The sequence below is a fragment of the Ischnura elegans genome, chromosome 7 (assembly GCF_921293095.1).
Source record: "Ischnura elegans chromosome 7, ioIscEleg1.1, whole genome shotgun sequence".
Classification (NCBI taxonomy): domain Eukaryota; kingdom Metazoa; phylum Arthropoda; class Insecta; order Odonata; family Coenagrionidae; genus Ischnura; species Ischnura elegans.
This window is the reverse complement of record NC_060252.1, coordinates 10,167,389-10,179,653: the sequence shown is the minus strand read 5'-3', so window position 1 is coordinate 10,179,653 and position 12,265 is coordinate 10,167,389. Positions and strand designations below refer to the sequence as shown.

Genomic DNA, 12,265 nt, shown 5'->3' with positions numbered 1-12,265 from the left:
AATATCTACGCTCTCAGAACACTTTAGCCCGAAAAGACTGGTGATTGCTGAGCGCGTAAGGTTCTACAAGAGGAATCAATTGCCAAACGAGCCCCTCTCATCGTACATCGTGGAGCTGAGGAGGTTGGCAGCAACGTGTGAGTTTAAAACTTTTCTGGATGAGGCGCTTAGAGATAGGCTCATATGTGGATTGTCGTCCGAGTTAGTGCAACGAAGGCTCATTATGGAACCACAGCTGACTTTCGAGAGAGCTTGCTCCCTAGGGCAAGAGTTGGTGCAGGCGGAAAGCCAGGCAGCGTTGTTGCGCCCTGCAATCACGGGCGCCTCTGCGCCTAATGAGGGCATTTGTAAGCTGGACCATGGTCCAAATTCGGGAAGGAGCCGACTACCACGAACAACCGAACCGGGCAGATGAGACTTCCCTATTGCAAGCCCAGCAGCCAACCCTGGGGTACAGGAGGAGTGGGAGACAACGAAAGCCACTGGAGCGACTGAATTTGTGAAGTTCAATAGTGCTCCAGAGGAAAAAAAAAGAAAAGTGAAATGTGCTTCCTCCTATTCTTCCCCTCCTGTCTCCTGCCAGTTCTCACCTTTCTTTCCCCTTTCATTTGTTTTTTTCCTTTCTGTCCTTTTAATCTATGCTGACATTTTTAATCCTACTATTTCAGTGACATATTGGACTATTAAGCAGTTTTTTTTATTATTTGTGGAAAAAAAAAATGTGTACTTATGGGTTCTCCATTCTGCTCTCTCATGTCACTAATAGGACCCATGGGCTACTTTGGAGACATTTGATCCCATGGACTTCAAGGGAGGATGACCAGCCAAACCCGGAAAAAAAAAAAAAATTTTTTTTGTGTGTGTTGGGGAGGAGTGATGTGAGGGAACTATTTTGAAGGCCCGCCATGATCCACCAATATCGATTATATCGAACCGGTGGATCGGCGACCTTGAGGGGATGGGGGTACCCGGTGGGTGAGAGTCGAGCACATGGTGAAGATGGACGGAAACGGGACTGTGCCGGAAAGTGTTTTTAAATCCGTGAAGGCCGTGTACGCACCTAGCAATCAATAAACGTCTCTGTCCCGTTTGTGCTTGTTTTATTGTGCCGCAAAGTCACTACAAGAGGAAGATTTGGACGGATGTGTGTGTGGAGCAGAAATCCAAAATAACATGAGTGTTACAGAACAAGTTCTATGCATTAAGTGCCATCATCATAATCATAGATCAGCAATTTGAAGATTGGTTTGATAGCGGCTTTACAGTCCACAACTGCTAATTTGGTTTCAACAAGAATACTATTACGTATCCTAGAAATATTTGCTCGATGATTGATCTTCCACATGGTCCGGATATACCAATACTAAAGGCGCCCCTCAGGTATTAGATACAGATGGCAATGATGACAGAGAAACCACAACAAAGCAATGGCATTAGCAACCTGCACACTACCCAAGCACACCAGAAACAAATTACTGGCTACAAGCATGGGCAGAGTTTTGGGGGGAGGGGTTAGGGGTAGCCTGGTCCCCTCAAATGGAATGGTAATTTGTTCAAAAAAAGTACAAAACCTGTACATTAAAGTACAATCAAAACAAAAACATCAAAAGCTTAAATAAATTTCAGTCTCAAATAGTACATACTTAAAATGTTGTTTTCATAGGCGAATTTAAAAAAAAATTACAGGAACACTTAGAGGCTATGGGACACTCAGTTTCTCTGGAGGATGTTCCATAGCCCCTAAACCTCCAACAGGATTTCTAGACCCCACAACATAAAACTCTAAACTTTGCCCATGGCTACAAGCCAGCCACCATCCAAGATTCGTAGGACGTAATTTTCTAGAAGTTCAAACTGCAAAAATATGGTAGTAGGTGACTCAGGGAAAGGAACATTCCCTCAACCTTTTCCCTACTAAAGACGTAAATAGTGTCTGGAGGTTTCTTGACCCGAGAGACGAAAGCCGTATATTTTCGTTGGAGATTTTCCTACGCAGGTGAATGAATGCCGAATATATACATTTCCTAGCTCTCCCCCTTTTACGACGGTCACGGGTGTGTGTGATGTCTTTGTTTCGGGACCCAACACAGCGGGGCTTAGGCTTTACTCTCGAAACACGGGAGCAGGTACCCGGACCCCTCGTCTTATATTACCCCTCTTAGCAGTAAGGGGGGTCCCGCGGTCATACAATTGTGCATCCAGACATTTTGTCAAATAAATATTTATTCCTTTCTCAAAAAATATGTGCTAAGAATTAAATTATTTGTCTTTTGAGCAGCATTTAGAATTTTTAAATGAAATTCTACCATAAATATTAACTTATATCTTGATTTCAGTATAAAAATCAACATGGAAATTATTGCTGCATCAAATATGTTAATATTGATGGTAGAGCTTCGTTAAAAATTTGACAATTCTCAGAATAAAACAAGGAATTCAATTTGAAGTCTGCAATTTACATTGAAGCAACAATTATCCATGCATCTAATTCATATAAACAAAGCATGATTGATGCGAACCAATGCCGCTGGTAGGGCTATAAACCCCGAAAGGAGGGAGCCCAACTACTCTCGGAGTCCGAGATATTTTGGAGTCCCCACGAGGAAAGGTCGAAAAAGGTTGGTGCTGAGAGTGTGCGATTATCTGCGACACCCTTCTTCATGAATGGCCTGCAAAAATGCTCCATACGGAGGGAACAGAAGAATCTCTCGGGGCTCAGTAGAGCAGTCACGCTAAGGCGAGAACTTCACCATCTCAAAAGGGTTAATTTGAGCTATACATAAACACACAAAGGTACTAAGCCCCCAGTGGGATGACTTTACCGTCACCTTTCAAAGCAACAAAATGGTTGAAACAGAGTTTGGATTCAGGATGAGCTACAGGAGTTACGATTTCTGTGTGAATCTGTCCCTAATTTTGGATTCCATAAGAAAAACTGGATCATATATAACTATTCCCACTGTAGGTAAAATATATATAGCTATGAATCCATTTACAACATACTAAAAAGATATCTCTGAAATATTTTAATATTTTTATGTTTGTGTAAATTTTGTCATTTTTTTATATACATTGCAGTACATCATCATCTGTCAAAAAAACACAGATTACATACTTCAAATGTATAAATAAAATTCATGATTAAAAATCATCAAAAAGAGGAAATAAGAAATATCTAATCCACACAAATTTCTGGATAAAAGAACTTACATCTTGTATTTACAAGTTGAGCATCACGGTAAGTCTATGGAATAAATAAACTCCTCCAAAAGCATCCAATCAGCCGGTTTCACAAATGACCACATGTCATCGGCAAAATTTCACCATTGTTTGATGCAGTCGGGAGAACATTTCACTTTGGTTCACTCACTCATTCAAAAAATAAATGCAGAAGCGTATCATCTTTTCAACATCAATAACACATATTTGTCAACAATTTCCTTAATTACTTTGCTCCATAAGACTTCTTCCCAACTTCCACCATGTTCCGTGTAACACTAATTTCCTTTTGAAAAAATCACACGTGAATTGTATACTGTAACCTCTCTTGATCCTTTTGCTCTTGAAACCTGCGCAAAAAAAATACATTCGGTTAAACACAAGTCCTTGAAAATCTCAAAAATTTGATTTTAAACTTCCCACTAGCATTAATACTAAAAGCGCACAAAATTAATTTCAATGCACTAATTCTGCCATTTTTTGCATAAGGTTAATGAATCACAGTGCTGCTATACTTGAATTGGTGTACCTGATGGCTTAACTTAATAGTAGTTCATGGATACAATTTATCTAAATATTAACACAAATCTATTTTAAACCAATAAATAAATTGCATGATATCACTGAATTCAAAATCTACCCCATAACTATGACTATATTGCTACTACTAAAAACTAGAAAAGTGTTAGTTAAATGTTACCTGCAAGTACTTAAATATTTCATGTAATAATATTATCAGGAGAGATCTCAATCAATTATGATGATATAACAAATTTAAATACAGTAGATTCTGTTTAATGGGTCCACCGGTTACTTGGGGCAGCCGCTTAATTGGGGCAGGTCTTGAAGAACAGAACCCAATAGAGGAATATCCCAGAGTATTCTCCGCTGAAGTGGGACACAATGCCGCTTTATTGGGCCATGAGTCGGCGACATAGACTCTATGCTTGGGAAGAAATTAATTTTTTTGTTTTCAGAATACTATTTTTTATATTTTCCTCCTTTGATTTACTCTTATTTTTCACTATTGTTCCTATTCTTGCCAAAGTCCTATCCGCTAGAGGATAGGACTTTTCTTTAATAGGACTTAGTGAAAGACATTCCTTCAGCGTCGCCCGAAGCTGTGAAAAATATTTTTAACTAAATTGTTATAATTCTTAAAAATGATAATAAATTAACTAAACTCACTGATTTATTAATCAAATTAATAGTTTGATAAACTTATGTTGCATTATAAACATTATTTAGTCTTTTTTCTATCATTTCGACGTTTTTTTTATGCCCATATATAGGATAGTTCGCCTAATTGGGGCAGCCGCTTAATTGGGGCAAAGTGCACAAGTCCCGATATGTCCCTATTAACCGGAATCTACTGTACTACCTATAACTCACATGATTCAAGGTCAATAACAATTTCGCAGGCTTAAATTTCCAAGTACCAACCCAGTCAACACAGGATTTGTAATGAGATCTTATATGACCTCATATGTAGGACTCCTGTAAGACTTCACATTAAGAGACATGAAGAGGTCTTGAAGACCTCACACTTCATGAGGTCTTCATGAGCTTACACACACGAGGCCTGAAAAATCGCACTTCATGTTCATGAATTATAATTTCAATCATAAATATATATTTATTTGTATATAATAATGTTTCATCCTTCTATTAAATTTTTATATTTAGAGACAAGTTCTTAAACTTCTCCCATTGATTCTATGTAAATACTCGGACACTTCCACATTCCGCTTGTTCCGTCATTGTGTTGTCCGCTGTTCTACTGCCTCGTGCTCAAACACCCAATTTATGATTAATACAGTGTATACTGCATGGCCTAGTTCTTGCCTACTACTTTTCCTTGTGCCTCCAAACGTGAATATTGTGCCGCTTGTTCCTGAATCCTAAGAATTCCATCTGATCTGAGATCTGCACGAACCTAGTGGACATCATGGATCATGGAGACTTTGAAGTTAAGTTTCAATTAGGTATTTTCTATGTAAAATTATTTTTCCGCTTGTTCAGATGACAACCCATTAAATATACTATTGGGAAAGCTGCTTAAGTTCATGGTTATCATTTTGTATTGGTAAATGCTCATGTAAAATATTTCATATTTTATTTCTAATCATTAGGGGCACCGAATTTTCGCGAACCGCGAAACGCGAAATATAACGCGAAATTTTCAAGGTTGCGCGAAATTCACTTGGTTCCACAAAATTTCGCGTTTAAGCACTTTTTCTGCGAATTTGGCGCGATATTTTCCACCGTTGCCGGTAAAAAATACCCCGTTACTTTAAGTTTTCTTAAAAAACCGGTATCAAGAACCGAGCGCATAAAGTCGGTGCTTTGGAACCGGCTCGGAACTGTTGCGAGGATTTGAATTTGGCGCCCAAATCCGAAATGGTTCGCAGCGTATTCAAGGCCAAAAAGTAAAAAAAAAAAGTTTTGAAAACGCATATATTACTTTCCGATTGCATGGCGTCAATGTCTTTCTTCTTTTGAGAGTTGCTCCCTAGCACGCGCATTTAAGGGGTCGTCAATTTGTCGCTCTCGCCAAAATTGTAACATTCTGTAGTCGCTACCACGTAGGTCGCTTTCAAACAAGCTGACCTTTCGCCTGCAGCCGGCCACGGCACGGTGACGCTCTTTCAACATACTATAGATCTATGGATGTCTTCAAACGAGTCGAATCACACCGTTGCGTTGACGGCAAGGCGCCCATTTCAATCCGGCCCGGCGATGCTCCGTCTACGGCGTGAAATATAGGCTATGCTACATTGAGGCCGCTTTCAGACGAAACGACTTTTCACCGGCCGCCGTTCACGTGAAATTCGGGCGGCTTTCAGACGAAACGACTTTCTGCAGCACCGTGTGCTGTGCCGTGAACGGTACCAGCGGGAAATCGTTTCGTCTGAGAGTGGTGTTAAGATTGATTCATGTGTATATACAGCAATTCTGCGATATACGAGCAAGATGTGTTTCGAGAGCCTATTCGTAAGTTGATAAACCTATGCAAGCCGTCGAGAAGTGTGGTTATCCTGCAGAATGCAACCCCGCATTACAATTTTACGTTAATTCATGGCCGCTTAGTTTATGAATGTTGTCGCTGTACCGGCGTGTTGAGCAGTTTATTGTTGAGGTTATAAGAACTGTGAGAGTGAAGCATGCAAATCAGTTGTCAATTTAAGTAACAATTTAAGCTAGTTACATCACAGAATGTATTTTAATCTCACTTAGAAGTTACAAAAAAAACCTGGAGAAAGAACCAGTGGCTGCCTGATGTTATGAGACATGTTGGTCGATCATGCATTCTTAACAATGTGTTATTTAACTTTTTTACTTGGTAAATAAAATTATGGAGGCGATCTTGAGTTTTTTTAACAGACCTTTCTTGTTAATTAACATTTTTCGTGAAATTATTTTCATTCACTTCTTGTGGTTGTTTAATTACCTGAATTAATGGCAAATTTAAATAGAGTTCATCCTTGGAACCGAGTATCGAGAACTGATGGGGGAGAACCAGAACGGTACCGAGAGCCGAAAAAATTTAAGAACCGAATCAACCTTAATTTATAGAATTCCTTTACCCTAGTCAGCAATGCACAGTTTGGAAAAGAAAATGAATCTTCGCTTAATAGTCTCAAAAAATCTGTGAAACTTTCCATGTGTGAGGTCCTGAAGCAAATAGGATAAAGACTAATATCAAGTTGTCATTCCTTGTATAGTGACCCAGGGAGGAGCATTATTACAGCCATGGGAAGATTATTTAACTCAAGGTGTATATTGACAACTGATGTGAAGGACTTAGACACAATTGTTGCTTATGTCCTCATATAATCATTAACAGAAACTCAAGAACTTTTTGGCTATTAACATTAATTCCAGATGCTGGAAATTAATCTCCAGTACAAATTATCTATCCTCATGAACTGCTTAGAAGTATGGGTCAGCACCTAAGAAAATTCTTAAGAATATATTGTATCTATATTTTTCACTAACAAGCAAAGTTAAAAAGGTGTAACTGAGGGTCAGCTATGAGGCCTTTGATTGTGTTCATAACTCAATGGAAATTTATTTGTCACCATTGTCACCATATCACTATAATACTCAACTCATTATTCTAAACTCATATAACTAAAATTATGATGATGATTGATGAGTCTGTAATTTATCCTGCATTCTTCATGCAAACCCACCACCACCACAACTACAGCCATATGCCCTAAATTATATTGACTAAGATAAAATATGCAAGTGAGTTGAGAGGTTCCTACCCACATTCTAAGTGATTTTAAGATGAAAAGTGATGAATGATATTCAAGGCATGCTCTGTTTTTTTGTCCTCACCTAGCCAATAGCAAAGCAAGCTGGGCTTCAAGTTCACCATCATTGACAATTGAAGTCGTTAACTTCCCCAAGTTCCCGTCATCAATGTCATCAAGAGAGTTTCCATTCGACAATGATCCCAAACTTTCATTTCTCTCCCCGTCAACTCCATTATTGTCTTCGTCAACTGCAAGGCGATCACACTCGGCTTCACTTGGCTCCCTGCTCACTCCCATCATCCCCTGCATTTGCCAATGGTGACCACTGCATAAGTCAACGGATTTTGCTTAATTCCAAGACATCTTTAAGATCGGGCTTGTAAAAAATTTTTGCTAGAAGCCAATGTGAACTGAACAGATGCATGCCATTCAGAATCTTTTGCCTAACTGCAAAGTACAACTCAAACCTCAGCCGAACTTCTTTTAACTCTGTTTGCTGGTAAACAATGAGCATGTGCTTAGCAGAAGACCTCCATTTCCACAGGTGATCCCAACTCAACTGTATGACTGATGCATGATAACTATGTAACATTTCATCTAGCTTCAAAATCTTATGGTGACTAAGGATAAAACATGGGGCATGGTGGGTGCTAGCATAGGTTACAACATTTGTAATTAATGAATGATAGGAAAATTTGAAGGACTTACTCGTTCATTCCATAAATAATTTTAAAGCTTGCGTTGAAAAAAAGTTTCTTTTATCTTAAAGGTAAATGTCCAAGTGGATTTAGTCAAAGCTGAAACACCACATTCAATGCTTGAGTTGAAACAAAAAATAAGACAAAACCTTTGTTAAATAAGATTTATATAGTCATAAAAAATAGAAAAATATTGTTATCTAATTGGCAACACTTCTCAGGAAAGTGCCTGTGGTATGTATTGAACAGCAAGAGAGTTAAAGGAATTCGTAAAATGAACAAAATGCGGACATTTCACGTTGCTGTACAAGCGAACTGCCATGCAACTAATTTCAAAGAAATAACACTTGCCAGCTACATTAATCAAAGCTTCAATTAAAGCAATGGTTATATGCGCACACATTTATAATTCAATGATAATGATGGCCTTTAGCTCTGCATTCGTTGCAACTTAATACAAACAGCTTGCACCAAATAAACGCAATGATGTTGAATACAAATATCTTACCAGGATACCGATTACAAAACTTTAAAGTAAAGACTTGGCCTATAAATTACAACCATCATAAGATAAATAGTTTAATATATGGCACATACATGTATCACCTATGCTTAAAATTACATAAAACCTGGTGATTGAACTTAGGTGCTATAAAAAAAACAATTAGTGGATGTACAACAGATGATTTCAATTTGTTGTAAAAAAAAAGTGGACAACATTGTCTAACAGAAATAAGCAGTTTCCACTTATTGAGAGCAGAGATTTCCTGCAAGACATGATGCTACATTGGGGGTATGATCACATAGGTTCATCAAATCATGCAAAGCTTTAAGTTTTAGCATAAATATCTAAAATATCGTTAAATTTACAAAATTGACATTTGATTGAACAAGGATTGAAATTTTTGAAACCTTTAAATATTCTGAGCTAAATGTACTTCATACTCACTTTGGCTTTTCATACGACCCTTGATTATACATATGTGAGTGATTCATCAGGGCCCATCCCCCTACACCACCATCCCCCAGAGATCCTGCTGGGAGGGTTGGATGCAGCATGACACTGGGAAAAAAGGGAATTGTTAAATAGATACCATGGGTAATACTATTAGGACTACATACCATTATGGAGGCAAAAATATTGAGAGAAATTAGAGTGAACCAAAAAGACATCCACTAATGTATGTTCAGAAGCAGCATTCAACACATGCACAGTTAAGAGTAAAGCACGTTGAGGTATGGGGACTACATCATTCAGCCTTCCATTACGGTAAAATTCATTGCATTTAAGCCTCAAAATTGGAAAAATATCCTCCAAAATGTTATACAAATCAGTTTACAGTAAAACCTCCAAATAACTAATTTGATGGGACCAGAAAAATAGTGACTTTGTAATAAGGGGGGTTAGGTAAAAGTAACGGAAGTGATTAGTGAGTTGGGTTATCGCAGGATAAGTAAAGAGTTGACGTTGCTTGTGATGTGAGTCACAAATATAGCCCCTGGAGTTGTTGGTAGGTTCCTTGAAGGAATAAGAAATAGGGTGGTTTCCTATTTTTTTTAATTGCCTAAATCGAAAGATTATTTCCCCAGGAGTATGTATTTCACACTTTTAGATTTTGAAATGACGATATCTATTTTTCGCGATAAAATCAAAAGTGAAAATTTTCAAGCACACTAAAATGCGAAGGCTAAGTATGAATGCTGGGAAAAGCCCATGTGACGTCATTCTGGTTCCAGCTGCTGCCGAGAGAGGCCACCTTGGTGCGAGGCTATGAGCACTGATATGATGCAGGCTACTAGCACGTAGTGCTTGGCTTATATAAGGATTATTAACACCCTATCAAACAAAGGAAACTTTACGACCATAGGCAATTTTAATAGGTGATTAATAAGAGATATTTCCCTGAGCTCTGTGCCACATGCATATACTGGTAATCTCACACGATGTAAAACTCCTGACTACTTTTATAGAATCTGGGTCCCTGTGACGTCACGTGGAGTGGCATCGAATGGCCGCCAATCTGGCTTTTTTCAAATGAGGTTAAAATTGACCATTGCCATTCGTCTAAACTGGGATTTCTAAAACCAAATAATTTATACACATATTATGAATTTTGGATAACGAATCGCAATCAATGCCTTTCGTTTTCTATGATGATGGAAACTACCCTATTCTGACAGCAGTAACAAATAAACAATGTCTATAGCATACGTATAAAGCTTCTTTTGTGACTGACGGGCACACGCATCCCCTTATAGATATGAATTCCTGAACACTTTTAGAAGAGCTGGAGAGCTGAAATTTTGCAGAGTTGGGGGACCAAAAGTAAGGATAAAGAAAATTCTAAAATACCTGATTTTCCAAACCCTTCCCCTGAAAAAAATTGAAATGGAGCAAATTTTGGTTTTTCCACACACGCCACCAGCTGAAGGCCTCACGCACCTAGTGTACTCGAGGAATCTTATCCTTTCTTCAACCCTTAACCTTTAATATTTCGGATCTCGAGAGGATTGGCTCTTTGTCTGGTGTGCTTCTTTTTACTGTAAACCCCTGAAATCTGGAGAAAGAAATCTTCAAACCTGAACTTGGATTGACCACCCAACTATCATTCAGGTACATGCAACCTAAGCTACAATATAATAGAACTATTTTCCTCACAAATTCTGATTTTGGAAGGAATTTAGCTTAAATACTGCTGACCAACATGGTAAAACAATTTATGCATGAAAACTTTTGCTAAGGGTATTAACCTGAAGCCCAAGAGTGGACTTAATTATGGGGTGGTTTCATAGATACAGATGTTAAGTAAGGAAGGTTTTTCTCCATGAGTTATAAACAGAAAGGGCTATTCTTTGTTACTTGGAGGTTTTTATTTAATTTTGCACTATGTAGGTTCTTTATACAGGGTTTTTACTGTAAATGCATGATTTTAGAGACATTGCTTAAATACCTAGTATATATGTAGTCCAATAAGTTATGATCAAACAACCAAAAAGATTCACTGAAGCTAAAAATTTTCCTGCTTCCCAAGAAATGACTGCTCTGCCTTAGGATGACATTAGGTGTTGTCATATTCCCTGAGTAGGAACAGCACTATGCCACGTGGCATCATCACTAGTAAGTTGAAAAGAATGACCTGGCCAGAAGCGCGATGAACCACTATTACTCATCAACATTCAACCATACTACATGGTTTCTAAGCATACTGTTTCTCACAATTTTCATCACATTCAGGCTCAAACCCTGTGATGCACTGGTCACAGATGACCAAAAATTAGATTACATTATCCATCCCTTTTACCTACACACATATAAAATGAAGATAAATTGCAAGACATTTCCATAAATATAGCTCTCATTATTAAGCTATCACCTCAAATCATGGATGCAATTGAATGCCTAGGATATCCTTAAGTGAGCATCTCCAGATTCAGTGGCGCCGACTCCATGGGGCCTGAGCAGGCCCCAACCCCCTCAAAAATTCGTTCTGGGTGTGAAGAAAAAATGTGTCAGGCTTGTTGATTTTCCCCTGAGTGTCCAGATATCGAGATTCTAGTTATAGGGGTTCTAATATTGATCATACGACTCTTCTAAAATGCTTAAAAAACTTAAAACTCACTACTTATAAAATTTCTCAGGGAAAGATCCCCGGTTTGGGCCCCCCAAAATCTTTTATAAGTCGGCGTCCTTGTCCAGATTACCAGCACTTCTCAAGTAGTATTCATATTTTAGTAATTTGTGCTGAAACTGATGCTTACTGGAAATTTTTTATCTATTTAAATACTTCAGTTATTTACTGTTTCTTGCTCCTTCCATTACATGTACAGTACATGGCCCTAAAAGCATCATGCAGACTGCAGGGTTGTTCCAGACCAAATGCTATATTATCAAACCATAAACTATACTAAAAAGGTCAAAATAGCTTGAGCATTGCCAACAGTAATAAAGAGGCTAAAGGAATTATTTCTATCATCTCAGGCTCAACTTTGTGGAAGAATGAGTAAAACAAAGTTTTTTTCATTTTATTAGGCAAAAAGATATTTTCAAACTTCCTTCAAAACTTGAGACATTAAGGAAGAAAC

General features: G+C 38.1%; 1 protein-coding gene across 3 annotated transcripts in view; it reads right to left on the bottom strand.

The window, feature by feature from the left end:
• Positions 1-3,021: 3,021 nt before the first annotated feature.
• LOC124162188 (Down syndrome cell adhesion molecule-like protein Dscam2) overlaps positions 3,022-12,265 on the bottom strand; it is an 833,647-nt gene continuing 824,403 nt past the window's right edge. Inside the window, exons 35-37 of one of the 3 annotated variants that reach the window (XM_046538622.1) lie at positions 9,132-9,245; positions 7,567-7,809; positions 3,022-3,569 (exon numbers count right to left, since the gene is read on the bottom strand). In XM_046538622.1, coding sequence (XP_046394578.1) covers positions 3,518-3,569; positions 7,567-7,809; positions 9,132-9,245 — 409 coding nt within the window. In that variant the 3' untranslated portion in view covers positions 3,022-3,517. Of the gene's footprint in view, positions 3,570-7,566; positions 7,810-9,131; positions 9,246-12,265 lie in introns of those variants that run through there. The other 2 variants (XM_046538623.1, XM_046538624.1) reach the window with 2 other exon arrangements.